At 38.2% G+C, this 20,361-nt stretch overlaps 1 protein-coding gene across 4 annotated transcripts in view; it reads right to left on the reverse strand.

The window, feature by feature from the left end:
• Window positions 1-20,361, reverse strand: part of SHOC2 (SHOC2 leucine rich repeat scaffold protein) — a 64,952-nt gene that overhangs the window by 28,381 nt on the left and 16,210 nt on the right. For all 4 annotated transcript variants that reach the window (XM_060171341.1, XM_060171338.1, XM_060171340.1 and 1 more), the window contains exon 2: window positions 10,113-11,053. In XM_060171341.1, coding sequence (XP_060027324.1) covers window positions 10,113-10,815 — 703 coding nt within the window. In that variant the 5' untranslated portion in view covers window positions 10,816-11,053. The remainder of the gene's footprint in view (window positions 1-10,112; window positions 11,054-20,361) is intronic.

Consider the following 20,361-nt stretch of genomic DNA (forward strand, 5'->3'; position numbering starts at 1 on the left):
TCAAATCTGAACACACATGGCAAAGCAGGCACCTCCCACCCTTATCCCTGGCTCAAACTTTAATTTACTTGATGGTTCAAGAAAAGGTTCTAGTGGAAAATCATACACTATGCAAATAATGTATTTTATTGGATACACAAAACAATACTTCTTTTTTTTAAATCTTTTCATTTATTTTATTATTGGATAGAGACAGAGAGAAATTGAGAATGGAGTGGGAGATAGAGGGAAAAAGAGAGACACCTGCAGCACTGCTTCACCCCAGTGAAGCTTTCCCCATGCAGGTGGGGAAAAGGGGCTTGAACCCAGGTCCTTGTGCACTGTAATGTACGTGCATAACCGGGTGCACCACCACATGGCCCTGAAGAGTTCTTTTTTCTTCCTTTTAATGTTCTCTAACTTTGCTGCTTTCATATGGAATAGTAAAAGGAAAACTTTATAAAGAAAAAGGAACAATCCTAATAAACTGGATCATAAATCAATGTAAGAAAAATTAGAAATAAAGTAAGAAGCAAAGATGAAACTCCCAGTTTCAAAGAGCAACCATTTCTTTCCCTGAAAAATAAAATTCTTTCATACTTCATTTGTATAGTTTCCTGGAAGAAGTTGATTAATTCCTCAAGCTAAATGGATATCACATTAACTAGTTTAACCAAGCAAAAAATTTTACAAAAGCACAAGCCTCCCATGAAACTCAGGAAATCACTGTATAGAAAGGTGCTGGTGAAGAAAGTGATACATATGTATAAGGAGGTGTAAGCAGAAAGAATGAACATTGAATGACTTAAGGCCACTATCTAGCTCACACAAAAAGAGCATGTACATTGTCCATGACTTATCAAAAAAAAAAAAAAGAGAGAGAGAGAGAAAAATAAATGGACACTCAAAGAATTTTCTTTTTCTTTTTAAATCTTATTTATTAGATAGAGACAGTCAGAAATCAAGAGGGAAGGGGACAGAGAAAGGAGAGAGATAGATACAACACTGCTTCACCACTCACAAAGCTTTCCCCTTACAGGTGGGGACCAGGGACTCGAACCCGGGTCCTTGCACACTGCAACATGTGTGGTCAACCAGATGCACCACCACCCGGCCCCAAAGTGAAGAACTTTTCTCTGATGTACTCTTTCTGGCTCTTCATATGCTTATATTTACTTCACCCCATATCAGTATGCACCACCACAATAATTATGACATGAACTCTTAATATCTACTTATTTTATTATTTTTTAATTTGATAGGGCAGAGGAAATAGGAAGAAAGAGGAGATAAAGAGGTAGAAAGAGACAGCTGTGTCTCACTTTATGTCCTGCTACCTTCCAGACACCAAAGTTGCAGAGGCTATAATGATTCCACTCTGAGAGTCGACCTCACCAGTGTGTCCTGGAATCTCACCTCTCTACAGCCGTACACCACTGAGGAAAGATAGAAAGAGGCTGGGGGTATGGATAGACCTGCCAGATTCAGCAGAGAAGCAATTACAGAAGTCCTACCTTCTGCACCCCAAAAACAACTTTGATACATACTCCCAGTGGGGGAGAAGTGAGAGGAGGAAGAAGAGGGCTCTCAACTCCAGCTCCATCAGGTCCCAGACAGAGAGAGGATGAAAAGGGGAGAGATATTTGGATGTAGTAATAGGTTTGTGTGTGGCTTGGAGGGGAAGAGAGGACTGGACCTGGAAGAAAAAGGGGGCAATTATGTACAAATGTAGAAAGATAGTGTAGAGATGACTCTTAATCCAGGTCTGCAGCCTTGGGAGTTAATCCAGGTCTGCAGCCTTGGGAGAACCTCGGTGGTTTGCAATGGAGAGTTCTTGGGATTCAGAACTCTGGCGGTGTGAATGCTGTGGAATTATACCTCAGTTGACATGTAATTTTGTAAATCAACATTGAATCACTAGTAAAAAAAAAAAAAAATTAAAGAGTCAGCTGCAGGGAGCCAGGCATTAGCACAGCGGGTTAAGCACACATGGCTCAAAATGCAAGGACCTCCGTAAGGATCCCGGTTTAAACCCAAGGCTCCCCACCTGCAGGGGAATCGCTTCACAAGTGGTGAAGCAGGTCTGCAGGTGTCTTGTCTTTCTCTCCCCACTCTGTCTTTCCCTCCTTCCTCCATTTCTCTCTGTCCTATTTGGCAACAACAACATCAATAACAATAATAACCACAACCATGATAAAAACAAGGGCAACAAAAAAGGAAAATAAATAAAGAAATTTTAAAGAAGAGTCAGCTGCAGCACTGCTCTACTGCTTGTGAAGCTCCACCCTGCCAGCAGGTGGGGGATAATTACTTGAACCTGGGTCCTTCCTTATGCATGGTAGGGTGCACTCAATTGGGTGTGGCACCACCCAACCCCTGGCATTAATTCTTAAAATCTAATACTTTGATTTTAATCTAATTTCTCTATAAAGTATGTAGTACAATACAATCTTGTGTGAAGGCTAAATTAAAATTTACTATTTAAACTGATATTTAAATATGTCAAAAATATTTATTTCAGCTAATCAGTATATTTCAGAAGCTTTCCACATTCCTCAAATATATTGTTGAACATAAATTGAATGGCATAAATAAAGTGACATATTTGTAAAAACAAAAATCAATGGTTAACCATTTCTTTCTTTAATATTTATTTTCTTTTTGTTGCCCTTGTTGTTTTATTGTTGTTGTTATTGATATCATCGTTGTTGGATAGGAGAAATGGAGAGAGGAGGGGAAGACAGAGGGGGAGAGGGAAAGATAGACACCTGCAAACCTGCTTCACCACCTGTGAAGCTGCTCCCTGCAGGTGCGGAGCCGGGGGCTCAAACCAGGATCCTCACTCCTATCCTTGCGCTTTGCCCCAGGTGTGCTTAACTCACCGTGTTAATCCACCGCCTGACTCCCCAATGGTTAAGCATTTCAATGCATAAAGTAAATCTTATGTCTATAATAATGTGAGTCTAGTACATATAAATAGAAGTTCAACAAAATAACTCATTTGTTTGAGTGTGCAGAACTGGGGAATGAACCTGGGACCTGACCCACTGATGAGCTGTCTCCCTGGAGCCATTTTTCTCCCAATGAGACATGGGTGCAGTGGTGGAGAAGAAGATACAGAAAGGGAGAGATACTAGCAATTATGCTAAGTGAAATAAAATAACTTAGAAGTAAGGTGGTTACCTCAAGGGGTAGAAAGCACAGAACTTTGCCAGTGGGTACAATGTAAACTCAATCCTTGTAATCTTATAATCATGTAAACCACTATCAAGTCACAAATAAAAAATTATTTAAAAACCTATAATGAAAATAAGCAAAAGAAAAAAAGCAGTTGAAGGAGAGCTTTCATTACAGAAAATAATTTGTCAGTAATAGTAATAAAAGATAGCTATCAAGAATGAAAACCAGGCAGCTCAGCAATCAGGTTCAAACCCTGGCACCACCATATGTCAGAGCTGAGTGGTGTTCTGGTATCTCTCTCACACATAAAAACAAACAGACAAGCTATCTTGGGGAAATACAGAAGTGTTTCCCTGTGCTAACAACAATCCTGTAAATTAACATTTCCTCAATAAAGTGATACTGAAATTGAAAAAAACTAATTAAACCAAAACTGGAATGATTTATGAAGAATGAATTAAAACAAATTTATTATTTACCAGTGAATTGTACATTAAACCCACAATTAAGATACTGCTTCACAACTACAGAGTGTTTACAACATGTTTTTCATGATAAGGACAAGGAACTGAGACTGTAGATAAACTGAAATCTTCGTGTAGAGCTGGTGGGAATATCTAACAGTGCAGCCACTAAAGAAACCAGTATAGGATTTCCTCAAAAGGTTAAACATATAGTTGTGATATGACTCAGTAATTCTGCTTGTAAGTATATATATCCAAGAGAAATTAATACATATATCCACACAAAAGCTTATGCAAAAATTTCATATTTATTTTTTCAAAACAGCCAGAATCTAGAAATAAACAACTGATAAAATGATATATTCCTATAAAGAAAAATTACTCAGCAATAAAAAGAAGTGAAGTACTATTATATCCTACAATCTGAATGAACCATGGAAACATGCTGAGTGAAGCAGGTCCCCAAAACCACAATTGTATGCTTCCGTGTGTATGAAATGTCCATATGGGCAAATCTATAGAGTCAGAAAAAGATTAGTGTTTACATAGAGTGAAGAGGTTGGTAGAAAGGGGCCTATGGAGTGCTCACCTAGTAGAATGCACACTTTACTATGCGCTTTTACTACTAGCCTGAGCTCCTAGTCACCACTTGGGAGCACCAGTATGGGTCAAGTTTTCAAAAGCACTACCACATCTATCTAAAAATAAGTAAGAATTCACAGGCAATGAAGGAACTGTATAGGCAAGGAGCCCAAACACTAACCCTGGGGGGGAGAGAGAGAGAGAGAGAGACAGAGAGAGAGAGAGAGGAGGAGAGGAGAGTAGGAGAGTAGGAGAGGAGAGGATAAAAGAGGACTGGGGTCATTGCTAAAGGGTAAAGAGTAATGAAAAGGGTCTGAAAACTTTATGACGGTTGCACAAGCAAAAGCATGCTAAAACTCAGTACAGTTTTTAAGTGTGAATTGCTGGTAGATGAATTATATCTCAAGCTAGCCTCTTCGTGTGTGTGTGTGTGTGTGTGTGTGTGTGTGTGTGTGTGTGTATTTCAAGAGCAATGATTTTTTATTGCAGCTAGAGAAGAATCAAACTCATTCTTTAAAAGTAAACATTCCCTCTACCTGCCAAATCACTCACTCATGACCTATGGCAGTAGGACGCACTATTCTTAACTAGCAGTGGCAGTATAATAAGATCTAGGATAAAATTCTGACTTTGTCAATTTGCTAGTTATATTATTTCAATATTTATCTAATCAATCTACATTTCTTGTTCCTACTTCAGAATGGGAGTAGGGGAAAGAAGAATTTCTTCCACTGGGTTACTTTAAGAATTTATTAATCCAGTCCATGTAAAGCATACATTCACTGAACTGTATATGGTGTACTGTGTTCAAACAAAATATCATTACAATTATGTCACTTTTACTGGACCTTCAATTTATTGTTTCCTATAAGGAAAGGAATTATGCAAACTTCTGCAACACTTGCTATAAAACTAGGCAGCTAAACTTAATCTTAAAAACCTTATTTATTTATTGTCTAGTGACAGAGAGAAACTAAAATGGAAAAGGGAGAGAAGAGAGGGAGAAAGAGACACCTACAGCACTGCGTCACCGCTTGTGCAGCTCCCCGCCCCCAGCCCCCACACACACTGCCGCAGGTGAAGACTAGGCACTTGAACCTGAGTCCTTGCACATGATAACATGTGTACTCAACCAACTGCACCACCACCCAGTCACAAGCTTACAAATATTAACTCCTTTTAAAAATAAATTTTATTTATAAAAGCAGCTGACCTTCTACCTGAAGTCCTGCCTGGAATAAAATACTATGAAGTTACAATTTTTACCGCTCCCCCCAAAAATACTATAACACAAACTTTAATAAAGTCATTAATGGTACCCATTAAAAAATTCATTGGTGGGAGTCGGGCGGTAGCGCAGTGGGTTAAGCAAAGCACAAGGACTGGCTTAAGGATCCTGGTTCGAGCCCCCGGCTCCCCACCTGCAAGGGAGTCACTTCACAGGCGGTGAAGTGGGTCTGTAGGTGTCTTTCTTTCCCCTTCTCTGTCTTCCCCTCCTCTCTCCATTTCTCTCTGTCCTATCCAATGACTACAACAATAAAACAACAAGGGCAACAAAAGGGAATAAATAAATAAATATTTTTTAAAAAATTCACTGGTTCTTTTTAAAGTTACTAAGGTAGCCATAAAGATAAAAATTTTAAGCAATGACAAATACCAACAATTTAATCACACAAAATTTGACTTTTAAATACTCACTTTTTAGCAAAAATGATATATCTATATATTCAAGGGCAAACTGAAGTTTTAAAACCCTGTGAAATAACTGCTTAAGAAAAGTTTGACTCCCAGATAGTTTGATAACATCTCTTTGGTAGAAAAAGTTCTCAAAGAGAGGCTCTTATATGGACTAAAGTCAATCTTGTAGAAGGAATAATATACACACAAACAACAATAAGACTTAAGATCAAAAATAACATTTTTATTTCTACATAAAAGTGAATGGTTCTAATCCACAACAGCCTTAAATACAGGTCAATTTTTGATTGAATATGAAAAAGAACCAAAGCCATTCAACATTCTATCAAAGGAGCTTTTGGAATGACACATCTCTATTCAAATTCATGGTAACATTTAATATCTCAGGAGTCAGTCATACTCTGTTAAGTGTATTACTTAAGAAAAATCTACCGTGCATCTTATGAACACATTTAATTAAATGAAATTAAAGTAGTATTTAAATTGTATGGCTAAATGTAGTAGAACCTAAAATTTAAATTGCATGTTCCTCAAAGCAAAATAAAAAAATTTAAATAACCATAGAATATTGTTATCTCTACAAAGCCACGGTCTAAAAATAAAGTTCCTTTTATCACCAAAGCAACATACTTAATTCACTCATTTTATTCAGAGTAAACCTGCCTTTCAGACAAAAAAAAGTTAGAGTTTCATAATATACTTTATGTAAAACTTTAAATTCTTATAAAAAGGGTCCATAAAAAAAGATCTTTAAACTTTTCTCAAAATGTGTCAGTGGTTTATTATATTCCAATTGTTTAAAATCTTTCCACTATTAAAAACATCAAGACAACTACTTCTTTTTTTTCTGACTTGCTTATAAAGTGTTTATTTGCCATTTTATTTAATCCTACTACCACTCTCTTAAAATATCTGAAGGTGACTAGTTACATGGATGTGTTTCCCTTCACTCCACAACAACAAAAGCACAACATAAATTAATACCCAGCACATAAATGAATTTGGATCTCAAATAAGCCTCCTCAACAAGAGACAAAAGCTCAGCACCCAGGCAGCAAGAACTAGAGACAAACACTCAGCAAAGGTAAAACTTGGCTCTGTGTGGCATGACAGTACGCTAAATTAAGGAAGGGAGCCATAAGATACAGACTATAATCAAATGAGCAAAACGCACACTGAGCCAAAATCCTAGCATCCCAATACTATTACAATTTTGTTCTTTACAACAGGAACGGGAAATAAAAGCTATAAGCCAACCATGTGGGAGGTGCAGCGGCAGTCTACTCCTACAGTCTTACTCAAATGCAAAGCCTTGGCACTGGTCATCAGAGATCCTCAAATGTGATGGAAAGACAGAGGAAATTAGCTACACTGAAGGACCAAGACAGCAGAATGAAGAAAATACCAAATTCAACAGTGCTACGTCAAAAACCTATGGTCCTAAGGATGGGCACCAGAATGGAAATTCAACAGAAATAAACTTCAACAAAGCAGAGAAAAAATGACAGACTATGAAATAAATCATGCCTGAAATCAAAAGAAATTAATGAAAACAGTAACTGAGCTAGAAAATACAGTAGAATGGAACACCAACAGAAAGACAGAAAAGACAAAGGTCAAAATGGTGAACTATAGTATAAGGTAGAAGTCATCTGGTAAAGAAAGAAGAGGGGAGGGAAAGGGGAAGGGTGGGGAGGGAAGGGGAGGGAGAGGGGAAGGGAGAAAAAAGGAAAGGGGAGTGGAGGGGAGGGGAAGGGAAAGAAAAGGAGAGGGGAGTGGAGGGGAGGGGAAGGGAAAGAAAAGGAGAGGGGAGTGGAGGGGAGGGGAAGGGAAAGAAAAGGAGAGGGGAGTGGAGGGGAGGGGAAGGGAAAGAAAAGGAGAGGGGAGTGGAGGGGAGGGGAAGGGAAAGAAAAGGAGAGGGGAGTGGAGGGGAGGGGAAGGGAAAGAAAAGGAGAGGGGAGTGGAGGGGAGGGGAAGGGAAAGAAAAGGAGAGGGGAGTGGAGGGGAGGGGAAGGGAAAGAAAAGGAGAGGGGAGTGGAGGGGAGGGAGCAAAGAGGAAGCAAAAAGGATTAAAAGGAGGGAAAAGGAAAGGAGAGGAAGAGAGGGCAAGGTAGGAAGAGAGATAATAATCTAAGAGTCATGAGATAGTATTACTCAAGAGCTACAGTATCCACATCACAGGAGTAAGAAAAGTGAGTGAGAAAAGTACAGATTCTTCAAGATTGATTAGTTCTATGAGAGAAACAAGAGCACTGTTCAACTGTGTCTTGTGCTAGTGCAGAGGATTGAATTCGGAGCTTCTGGACCTCAGGCGTGCAAATCTGGGGCTCTAACATGTTGAAATATCTCCTCAGTCTAGGGACAGAATTCTTATTTGGAGAAATATTACTGGAGAATTTACCAAACTGATAAAGAATAGACTCTCAGATGCATGAAGCTATAAGAACTCCACAAACAAATAGTAAATACAAACCTAAAATCATCATGCAACATAATAATTAAAATGACAGAGATAAGCAGATAAAGAAAAACAGATTCACCTATAAGAAAACTCCCGGGAGTCGGGCTGTAGCGCAGCCGGTTAAGCACAGGTGGCGCAAAGCACAAGGACCGGCATAAGGATCCCGGTTCCAACCCCGGCTCCCCACCTGCAGGGGAGTCGCTTCACAGGCGGTGAAGCAGGTCTGCAGGTGTCTATCTTTCTCTTCTCCTCTCTGTCTTCCCCTCCTCTCTCCATTTCTCTCTGTCCTATCCAACAACAATAATAACTACAACAATAAAACAAGGGCAACAAAAGGGAATAAATAAATAAAATAAATATTAAAAAAAAAGAAAGCTCCCATAAGATTATCAGTTAAATTTTCAACAGAAGTCTAAAGGCTAGAAAGGACTGGAAGGGCAGAGTCAAAGTTTTAATAAACCCAAACACAATCTATCCATTTAGGTTATCATTCCTGTTCACAGGAGGGAGGGAGAACTTTTCAGACAAACAACAGTTAAAGAAATGTACTAACACTAAACCAGTCTTATTAAGAAATACTCTGGTGACTTATATAAAAGAAAAGACTGAATACTTTCTCTCATGTGGATTAAACAAAGCAAAAGAAAAAGCAAAGTCAAATGAAGACAAGCCTTTGGTCTCAGATTTTAAAACTTTGAACTTTAGTAGAAGAATATTGGTGGGGAATGAGGTATGGTAACATTTCTAAAGAGGTTAAGTAAATGCACTTCTAAAACATACTATTGTATCAAATTTAACTCAAAAACAAAATTATTATAAAATAAACAAAAACATCTCTTCTAAGTACAATTCAGTTTTATATAGAAAGACTAGAATGAATTATACCAAAATGTGAAATGTCATATTTATTTATAACAACTTTTCTTCTTCCCACATTTAGACTGCTTTTAATGAATATGCAACTATTTAAAATAAACTTTTTTTCCAATTTCTTATAACTCTATTCTTTTTATATATATATATATCTTTTTTTATTATTTATTTATTTATTTTCCTTTTTGTTGCCCTTGTTGTTTAACATTGTTGTGGTTATTAATGTCATCGTTGTTGGATAGAACAGAGAGAAATGGAGACAGGAGGGGAAGACAGAGAGGAGGAGAGAAAGACAGACACCTGCAGACCTGCTTCACCGCTTGTGAAGCGACTCCCCTGCAGGTGGGGAGCCGGGGGCTCGAACTGGGATCCTTACGCAGGTCCTGGCGATTTGCGCCACATGCGCTTAACCCGCTGCGCCACCGCCCGACTCCCTTATAACTCTATTCTTCTGACATGCTAATCCTCTGTAATATGTTGACTTGAAAAGTGATGTGAACTTAAGCAAACATCTTTCAGATAACAAAGCAAATGCCATAGACCTGGAAGATGTAGCCTTAATGCATATACTTACGTATTTACATACCTTAAAAATAGGATGGAAAAACTTCAAAGTAAGAGAAACTTTTTTTTTTGCTTTGAATTGTTTTTCTCCAACAATAAAGTTCTGTGAAAACGGCCAAATTACATCTATATTCTAACTCACTTCCTTAAAACTATAAACTAAACTTAAGCATGTAATACTGATATTGCTAAAATAATTTAACCATAAAGATGGAGTTTGGAAACCAAATATTTAAAAAACTGATATTAAAAAATGCTCAAAAATCACACAGCATAACAAATACTGTAAATAATAACCCAAGGCCTCTTACCAATTTCAGCAGGTAGTTGTTTGATTTTGTTCTCTCGAATGCTAAGCATGATTAATTTTGACAGGTTTTTGATGTCCTTTTCCACAGTAGTTATACGATTAAAGCGAAGGTAAAGCGTGGTAAGAGAGTCTAGTCTATATACCACTGAAGGAATTTCTCTTAGTTTATTATGCCGTAAATCAAGCATTCTCAGCTTCTTCAAGTTATCAAGAGAGTCAGGCAAACTTGTAAGTGAATTTTCACTCAGAGCCAGTGTCATGAGATTTACTAGGCAACCCACTTCTGCTGGGAGGGACTGCAATTTGTTACTATATAAATAAAGTTCTGTTAATTGAGTCAACTCTTTGATTGATGATGGCAATATGTGTATAGACCTCTTGGATAAGTCCAAACGCATTGAATTTTCTTCCCGACATTTATTGAGTTCTTTAATGACCTCCGCATTGCTAGATTTTTTCCTAGTCCCAGGTGCTGGGTTTGGCCGTTTGATCGTATTGTCAACTGAAAAAGCCACCCCTGGTTGGGCAGCACTGGAGTCCTTCTTCCCATCTTTGGCATCTTTCCCTTTGGTTTTAGGTTCTTTTTCTTTGCTTTCTTTTCCAAAACCTCCAGAGGCTTTTGCCTCCTTTTCTCTTTCCTTGGCTGATGGTAACTTGGGGTCTTTTTCTTTAGAGTCTTTTTCTTTTCCTAAACTACTGCTCATGGTGACTCAAGCTTGGGCAAAAACTACATGAACTCCTCTTATTTGCCAACAAGAGTAACTGGAATTCAAAGATGAAATGACAAAGGTCCTACCCAACCAAAGAAGGTGCTGGCTTGAAGAAGTAATCACCATGCAGTAAATAGCCACCTGCTACATGCTGGACCTGAAAGCACTATGCCCATTTCTGGTAACTCATTCCAACTGGTAGAGCAGCACTGGTCAATCAGTGCTGGAATGCCTGAAACAGAACAGAAATAGAGTGTTAGATTACTTAGTATAGTTCACAGAAACCAGAGATCTGAAAAATAATCTTACAATTATGCCATTTTCTACTTTGACACAATACTTACTGAAATCTTCCATTACACAAATCCCCTGAAACAATAGAACTAATACAGATTCTAGAAAAGGTGAGATTTTGCTGAAGCAGAGTCAAAGGTTTTGGAATAACAGGAACTGGGCCAAAGACAAATGGTCTGTAAATGCCAGTCTAGAGAGCTAGAGCTTTATCAATATACATACGAATTTACAGTTAAATATACTTTGATTTGCATGCACACCAAAAGTTGTATCTTCCTATTACTCACCTGTCCACTGAGAAATTAGGTATTATGAGCTATATGGAAAGACACTAAGAAATGGAGTCAACTCCTCTATCTTAAAAAAAAAAAAAAAAGCTCTTGTCAGTAGCAGTGGTGAGATTAGAACTGGCACCCCAGTGATAACCCTAGTGGAAAAAGAAAAAGTTTGATGACAGTAATAATAGCCAACACAAACTATAAGAGAACTTTTTTAAAAAGCAGATCAGATTATTTCCTCTTTCTGATATTTATGAATGGTTTAAAATAAAAGCTTAAGTTCATTATGACTAGAATAATTCTGCATAATCTTTTCTTCATATTATATTTATTTATTTTTGCCTCCAGTCGCTGGGGCTTAGTACCAGCACTAGGAACCCACTGCTCCTGGCGGCCATTTTTTCCATTTTATTTTATTTTATTCAGTAAGGCAGAGAGAAAGTAAGAGGAGAGGGGAGACAGAAAGGGAGAGAGAAAGAGACACCTGCAGACCTGCGTTGCCGCTTGTGAAGCGTTCCCACTGCAGGTGGGGTGTTGGGGCTCAAATCAGGATCCTTGTGTTGACAATTGTATTATTCAGGGAAAGTAGAAGCATAAGATCAATTAGATGATTATTGCAGGGTTCCAAGCAGTGGCACACCCAGTTGAGCACATGTGTTAACAGGTGTAAAGACTGAGGTTCAAGCCCCTAGTCCCCATATGTGGAGCTGGGGTGAGATCTTCATGAATAACGAAGCAAGTCCGCAGGTCTCTTTCTCTCTCCCTATCTCCCACTTGTCTCTAAATTTCTCTCTACCCTAACTAATAAAATAAAAGAGAAAAAGGAAGGAAGGAAGGAAAGAAAGAAAGAAAGAAAGAAGGAAGACAGCTGCTGGATGCAGTGGATTTGTCATGCAAGTACTTTGTTCAGCTATAACGGTGGAATAAATAAATAAATGTCAAAATAAAAATACTTGTAAATAAATGTCAAAATAAAGACTACTGATAATCTATTAACTGAGTTAATACCTTACACTAAAATAATAGCTATGATGTGGAGAAATGTTTAGATGGGCAAATCAATAAATTTATTGATACATTACTCTATGCAGACATATTGAGAAGGATGATCTTAAAGCTAAGAACTTCTAAGATATAAACACATTTGGGAGCAAATTCAAGTAAGATGCATATTTAAATATGTTCCCCCATCATGAGGGTTATGTTACAAGACCCAAAGTAAATGCCTACAACCACAGATGTTACTGAAATCTGCATACACTGTTTTCTCCTGTGGGTAAGTGTTGATAATAAAGTTTCCTTTATAAATTAGGCACAGTGAAAGACTAACAACAAAACCTACTAACAAAGTAGAAGGATCCAGGCAGTGGCACACCTGGCTAAGCACACACACTACAGTGTGCAAGGACACAGGTTCAAGCCCCCCATCCCTGCCTACAGAGAGGATGCTTCATGAGCAGTGAAGAGGGGTTACAGGTGTCTCTCTGCCTCTCTCCCTCTCTAACTCCCCCTCCCCTCTCAATTTCTCTGATTCTAATAATTTTAAAAAAAAACTACACAGTAGAACAACTATAATTATACATCATAGTAGAATCTGTGAATAGAGTCTCTTCTTATCCAGAAATTCTTTAATATTTCTGTACTGTGGTTGGCTGTAAGTAACTAAACTAGGGAAAGTGCATATATACCATGATCAGCACAATATATACAAGGGGGAAAAGTTCCTAACTAGAATCAGGACATCCATAAAGTATGACCGTATGGCTAGAGATAGTATGGGCAGGGTAGCACAGCGAGTTGAGATCACATGGTGCGAAGTACAAGGACCAGCCCAAGGATCCTGGTTCCAGCCCCTGGTTCCCTACCTGCAGAGGGGTCACTTCATAAGGGTTGAAGCAGGTCTGCAGGTGTCCTGTCTTCCCCATCTCTCTCAATTTCTCTCTGTCCTATCCAACAACAGCAATAACAAGGGCAACAAAAATGAAAAATGGCCTCCAGGAGCAGTGGAGGCATAGAGCCCCGATGATAACCCTGGAGGCAAAAATAAATAAATAAGGAAGGAAGGAAGGAAGGAAGGAAGGAAGGAAGGAAGGAAGGAAGGAAGGAAGGAAGGAGTGAGTGAGTTTCATGCTTGAAGTTCTGAGGTCCCATGATCAAGACCATAAGAGCTGAACTCTGATGTTTTTCTCTGTATCTTCCTCTGTGTACCTATCTCTATCTCACACTCTCTCATTAAAAATAAAAATGTTTTCCAAAAGATATGACAGTAAACAAACACAAAGTATTGATAAGGTAAGAAAGGTTTCTTTGTGAGAGAAGGCAACAAAACTGAAAGCATATAGTAGTCAAAAACATCAAATATTAAGAATGTAGACAAACTAGAACCCCAACTTAGTGCTAAGCAAGATTGCAAAATAGTTTTCCCAGACTCTGGTGACACCAAAGGCAGGTGTGGTGGGAAGGAGGACATTCTTTTCTTTAAATAAGGAAAACTTTGTAGCTTTTCTGGAACAAAATGATTCCAGAACAAATGTCTAATTTTCCATCCATCTAACTTTTTGCTCAAGGACAATTAGACTTGGTTGTAATGTTTATGTACAAACCAAAACAGAAATTAATATTATCTAACTATTGTATTCTACATTATATACCTAAAAGAGTTGGGGTTAACAGATTTTTTTGGGGGGGAAGCTGAACAAGAATATAAATGTAGTTTTTAATAGCAGCTTTATTCCAAAGCTCGAAGTGGTCATGGTGACTTTTAGCAGGTTAAGTGGGTAAACTGATGTATACCCAAATAACAGAATGTTATTCAGTATGAAAAAAAAGAAATGAGTTGTCAAATAAAAAAAAAAACATGAAGGGAACTTACATGTATGCTACTAAATTAAAGAAACCAATCTGAAAAGACTAAATACTGTATGATTCTGATTACATGGCTCTCTCGTAAAGGCAAAACTAAGGAAACAATAAAAAGATTTGTGGCTACTACTGGTTTGAAGGGGGTGGGTGGGCAACAGATCAAGGACAAGGAATTTTTAGGCAGAGGAACTACTCCTTAAGGTGTTATAAAGATGGATACATAATTTTCTTCTTAAACAAAGCACTGACCAGAAGAGCATCTATGAGCAATGTACTGTGCTCAATTCTGTTGCAAACTTATAACTGCTCTAAAAACAATAAAGCTATGTCTTTAAAAATGTAACTGCACAGGAAATAGCTATTCACAAAAGACTTTTTTAAAAAATATAAAACCTCAAAACACTGAAAGACTAAAATGTAAGGTTAACCAACTCATTAACATTCTCATTAACTTGTAGTTTCCATATAACAGCCTAAGAAAGTTCTCAACTCTATCTTAATTCAAAGAAAGCTCTGTGTGTCAAAGCAGAACTGGTTGAAAAAAATCATTAATATCTTTGCATTAGAAAAATACTTTCTTTTTGCAAGAATACATTACTAAAACATCTTGTGGAGGACACCAATTAGACAGATATACCTACCTCTTCAGAAAGAAAGTTACGTATCTGCATGTGCCTCAATATACATGTACTAAAGGAACATGGGCTTATCTTTGCCTTGCCATTTCCCTGAAAATTTAGATCTCTACTCCCTCTATTTTTGTTGTTTTTTTTCCTCTGTCTAGCTCTAGCAGTATAAGACCTGGTATGTCAGCTCAGAGCACTAATAAACTACTTTCATTTGATTACGCTACATCTGATTTCCACAAAAAAACCTATGTAGTAGGTACCATTTAACAGATGAGTTCACTCAGATTTATGGAAATTACCTTTACAATGTGGTTATACTAATGTGAATTTAAAACAGTACCAATAAAGCAGCACATAGCATCTACTGAGCGCGCTATATGCTATATGGGAACTTGTCACATATTATATGCTAGGCACTATGTTGAGTTCCCCTTAATTGTTACCTCATTTAAATAATTACAATCCAGCTTCTCATGTGTGGTAATGTGTGTACTCAACCTGGGGCACCGCTGCTTCACCTTCATGCTTTTTTTTTTCTTTCCCTTTTTTTAAATTAAAATAATTTAAAATGGGGGTGGGGATAGATAGCATAATGGTTATGCAAAGAGACTGTCATGCCTGAGGTTCCGAAGTCCCAGGTTCAATCCCCCACTCCTCAGCCAGAGCTGAGCAGTACTCTGGTGTTAAAATAAATAAATAAATAAATAAATAAATAAAATAAAAAGAAGAAAATGGTAGGGTATGCATGATGTGGCCCCTTCTCATGCAAAATATTATGACAAGTAGAAGAGAAGTGACAAACAGAAACTACATCTCCATCACTAACCACACAAACATGAAAAAGGGTTAAGGTCTCAAGGAAGAGACAATTTTTAATTTCAAGTCTGAAAACGCTATCATTGTTCAGTTAAGATGGCAGCGCCAAAGGGCAAATCCAACAAACCCTTATTTAGGTATCTGAAGTTCTCAAACTTCATTTGGCATCACTGAAACATGAGAATGAAATCTGAAAAAGGCATTTTGAAGGGCGCCCCCTCATACATACCTGGTCCCCAGCCTCACCCCACCCTAGCACTGCAAAAACGGTATCATCTGTTTTCCATCTACACCATGCCTCGGCCTCGCGTGAGCTTAATGTGCAGCTTGGCGATACGAGAATCCGGCATGAAGCCCAGCCAGTCTATCTTGGCGTTACTCTCGATCGCACTCTGTCATTTCACGAACATCTCATAAAAACGGCAGCAAAGGTGGGCGCGAGGAATAACATCATTGCAAGACTGGCCAGCTCCTCATGGGGCGCGAGCGCTTCCACACTACGATCATCATCTCTGGCATTATGCTATTCCACTGTAGAACACTGTGCCCCAGTATGGTTCCGTAGCCCCCATGTCCACTTGGTCGATTCCAAATTATATTCCTCCATGAGGATAATTTCTGGAACCATCCGTTCCACCCCGGTTCCATGGCTGCCAGTTCTTAGCAACATCGCCCCGCCAGATATTCGTCGGGATGCGGCATCATCTAAGTTCATTTCCCACGTCTACGCTCGACCGGACCTGCCAATATACGTGGATATCTTGGCCCACCCTGTCCAACGCTTGACGTCTCGTCACCCAATCTGGTCCCCACGCCTACACTGAACTTCTCTACTCCAGACTCTTGTAAACAGAGTTGGCAGTCAGCTGAGGTAAAGAACAAACACCTCATCACAGACCCCTGCAAGCGTCAACCCGGCTTTGACCTAGCACATTATGACTGGGCCCTCTTCAATCGCTATCAAACAGGCCATGGCCGGTGCGCCGCTATGTTCCACCGCTGGGGAGCCAGAGACGACCCGAACTGCCCCTGCGGCTCCAGACAGACTATGACCCACATAGTCAATGACTGCCACCTCTCCAGATTCAAAGGAGGTCTCGAAACTTTACATCAGGCTCAACCTGACGCTGTTGACTGGCTACAGAAGAAGGGCAAACGCTAGATGAACCCCACCCCACCCCCAAATTACTAAGCTTCAACAGTTTAACGGGGCAAAATCACTGCTACCAAAAAATGAATAAGAGGAGAGAATCCACACTACAAACAGTACAGCAATACTTATAAGATCTTCAAGAAATTATGACTCATGAATTTATGCCAAGTATAATATAGTTTAGTATAAAAATAGTTTACTATTTTAAAAAGCCCTAGGTATATGTTTATGTAAACTTTTTTTTTCTTCCAGGGTTATCACTGGGGCTCAGTGCCTGTACTACGCATCCACTGCTCCTGGAGGCCATTTTTTCCCATTTTGTTAGCCTTGTTATTGTTATTATTATTGTCACTGCTGTTGTTATTGTTGTATAGGACAGAGAGAAATTGAGAGAGATAGAGAGAGGGAGAGAGAAAAATAGACACCTGCAGACCTGCTTCACGGCTTGTGAAGCTACTACCCCCCTGCAGGTGGGGAGCCGGGGGCTCGAACTGGGATCCTTACGCTGATCCTGGCGCTTTGCGCCAGGTGCCCTTAACCCACTGCATTACTGCCTGACCCCCTATGCTTCTATAAACTATTTCTAAAGAAGACACTTTCTTGACAGTAATATTCTGATAGGGCTGGTAAGACAGCTCATTTAGATAATGTGCTCACTTTTGTCATGGGCACCGCCAGCTCGCCTAGTCCCCACTGAACAGAGAAGCTTTGGTATTGTGGTATCTTTTATTTTATTTTATTTTTATTATCTTTATTTATTGGATAGATACAATCAGAAATTGAGAAGGAAGGAGGAGATAGGGAGAGAGACAGAGACACCTGCAGCGCTGCTTCATCACTCGCAAAGTTTTCCCCCTGCAGGTGGGGACCAGGGGTTCGAAACTGGGTCCTTGAGTACTGTAACGTGCTCTCAACCAGGCGCGCCACCACCTGGCCCCTCGGTATCTTTTTCTCTCTCTAGCTCTGACAGTGTTTTTCTATCTGAAAAAGAAAAGAAAAGAAAAGAAAAGAAAAGAAAAGAAAAGAAAAGAAAAGAAAAGAAAAGAAAAGAAAAGAAAGAAAAGGAGAGGAAAGGAAAAATCAGCCTGGACCAGTGAAGCCCTAATGGCTACATAAATAAAGATAATATTCAGATAAAAAAATATATAGCAAAAAAAAAAAATCAAGTCTGAAAACTGAGTCCACTTGTGGACAATAGTGAAGATTGCAATTGGTATTGGAAGTAGTGCATGAACACTATTATCATGTAAACCATGAAAATGATTTGGAGAAGATAAAACATCTGCTTCAACTGCTTCCTGTTTAAGAAAGTGATAATAATATTACCTAGCAGGGTTGGGTGGTGGTGCACATGTTACAATATGCAATGACCTGGGTTCAAGGCCCCCATTTGCAGGGAGTAACTAACGCTTTATGAGCCATAAATCAGTGTTGCAGGTCTCTCTCCCGCTCTCCCTCTCTATATCCTCCTTCCCTCTAAATTTGTCTTTCTATCCAACAAATAAATTTAAAAAAAAATAGCATTACTTCTCAAAGTTGTGACAAATATCCAAAAGGCATGTTAGAACAAGGTTTAGAACATATAGTGTACTGTGTCTTAGATACCATTACAGTTAAATGAGAAATGCTACATTGTAGAGCAGAACAAGATGCGATCATTTGTGGAAGAAACAAATACATACCGGTTTATACATGTATTAGTTATCTACAAATGTACACACAAAACTGGCAGTAGTTTTCCAGGAAAGGTAACTAGGTAAAATAGGTTTAAGGGCAGAGGACAGATTTGTTTTACACTTCTGTCTCTATGGTGACTGGGACCAGAGGAACCATAGGATTTTGGTGGCGAGTATGGTAACTTACATGTGCCATATATGGGTGTGAAACTACACCCCTGAAAGCTTATAAATTTCTAAACCACTGTCAAATCATCAAGAATTTTAAAAAATAATTGCTACTTAAACTACCTTTTAAATTTTTAAGAAATCTACGATGACTCAACAATGTCACTATTCAGTTTACTTCTCTAACTGCCATGCCTAAGGTATACCAAGTCAGTTCAAAGGTCAGAAATACAATCTATGAGACTAATATATTTTCCCCAAAGTATCCATTAGAGTTCAGGTGCTTAATGTTTCACAGTATAAAATACAAAAGAAATCTGACTTGAAGACAACACTAAATATCAAAAATAGGTTTTAAAAAAAAATTTTAAGAAAAAAATTCTTTAAATTTTTTAAGAAAAAAAATTTAGTGTATTGCAGAATTTCTATACAGGAATACAGATATACTTCATTCTTTGTCTTTGCTGACTGTGATTTGTGGCATGACTACACTGTAATTTACTTAATCATTCTCACAGCAACTGGCATTTAGGTTGTTTCTATTTGTCTTTTTTCATTACTTTTAATGTTTTTCCCTCCTTTTTGGAAGTACGATTTATTGAGCATAAATCACATATAGTAACTAGTATTTCCGTAAGGCATTTTTCTGAAAGCAGAAATGTTTAAAATTAATATGCATGTTAGGGACAGCTGACTTGAATAGTATACTGTTTTGTCATGTATATGACCCAAGTAAGAGCCCAGACACACACATAGATGGAAGCTTCGACACTGTGGTCTCTTTCACTCTCTCTGCCTTTCAATCTGGTCTCTTCTCTCTCTCTCTCTGTCCCTCTCTTTTAATTTCTTTATTGTGGGTGATCTCTATCTTTAAGCAACAACATCAAGGACAAAAACTAATATACATTTTAAATGTTTACAGGTAGTTCTAAACTAACCTCTTCGGAAGAATTTCTATCAACTTACAGGCTCCCAATCTTGTCAATTATTAATCTTTCAACTTGATGTGTGCTAATGATTTATTATTTTTATCTATCTTCCCCTGAGAGGGAAAGCAAATGTTCCATTCTACCACTGCTTATGGAGCAGTGGACAGGCAAGTCATAACTACATTATATTATATTTAACTCATATTTTGCCTTCACTTTTTCTAAATTTGCTAACACTTAATCATTGGGAGTTTCACATAAAAACTCAAACCTGGACTGCTCATTTAAAAAAATCAAAGATTTGGGTACCACGGGGTCAACATTTCCTAGTGACAAAAATCAACTGGTGCTAAATAAAAGCAACAACTTTCAACACACTCCGTCAACTACCTGATACATTATTATTATTATATAAGATGATATATATATATATATCATCTTAAAAAGTCTAAAAGAACATCCATCAATGACAGTGGTGTTTTTCCTAAGGTATTCAGATTATTATTGTTATTTTTTTTTGTATCTCTGTATTATTTTTCTGGAGTGTGTAAAGGGAGGAGACAAAAACATCTAATAGCAGTCTGGGTGGTGGCACAGCTAATAAAGCATGGGACTTGCAACTACAAGGTCCCAAGTTTGATCCCTTTCATCTAACATGATAGTGATGTTATGGTTCTCTCGTTTCTCTCACTCTTAATAAATTTTTAAAATATCACTATACCCAATAGTGACGGT

This window comes from Erinaceus europaeus, chromosome 14 (genome assembly GCF_950295315.1).
Source record: "Erinaceus europaeus chromosome 14, mEriEur2.1, whole genome shotgun sequence".
Lineage (NCBI taxonomy): Eukaryota > Metazoa > Chordata > Mammalia > Eulipotyphla > Erinaceidae > Erinaceus > Erinaceus europaeus.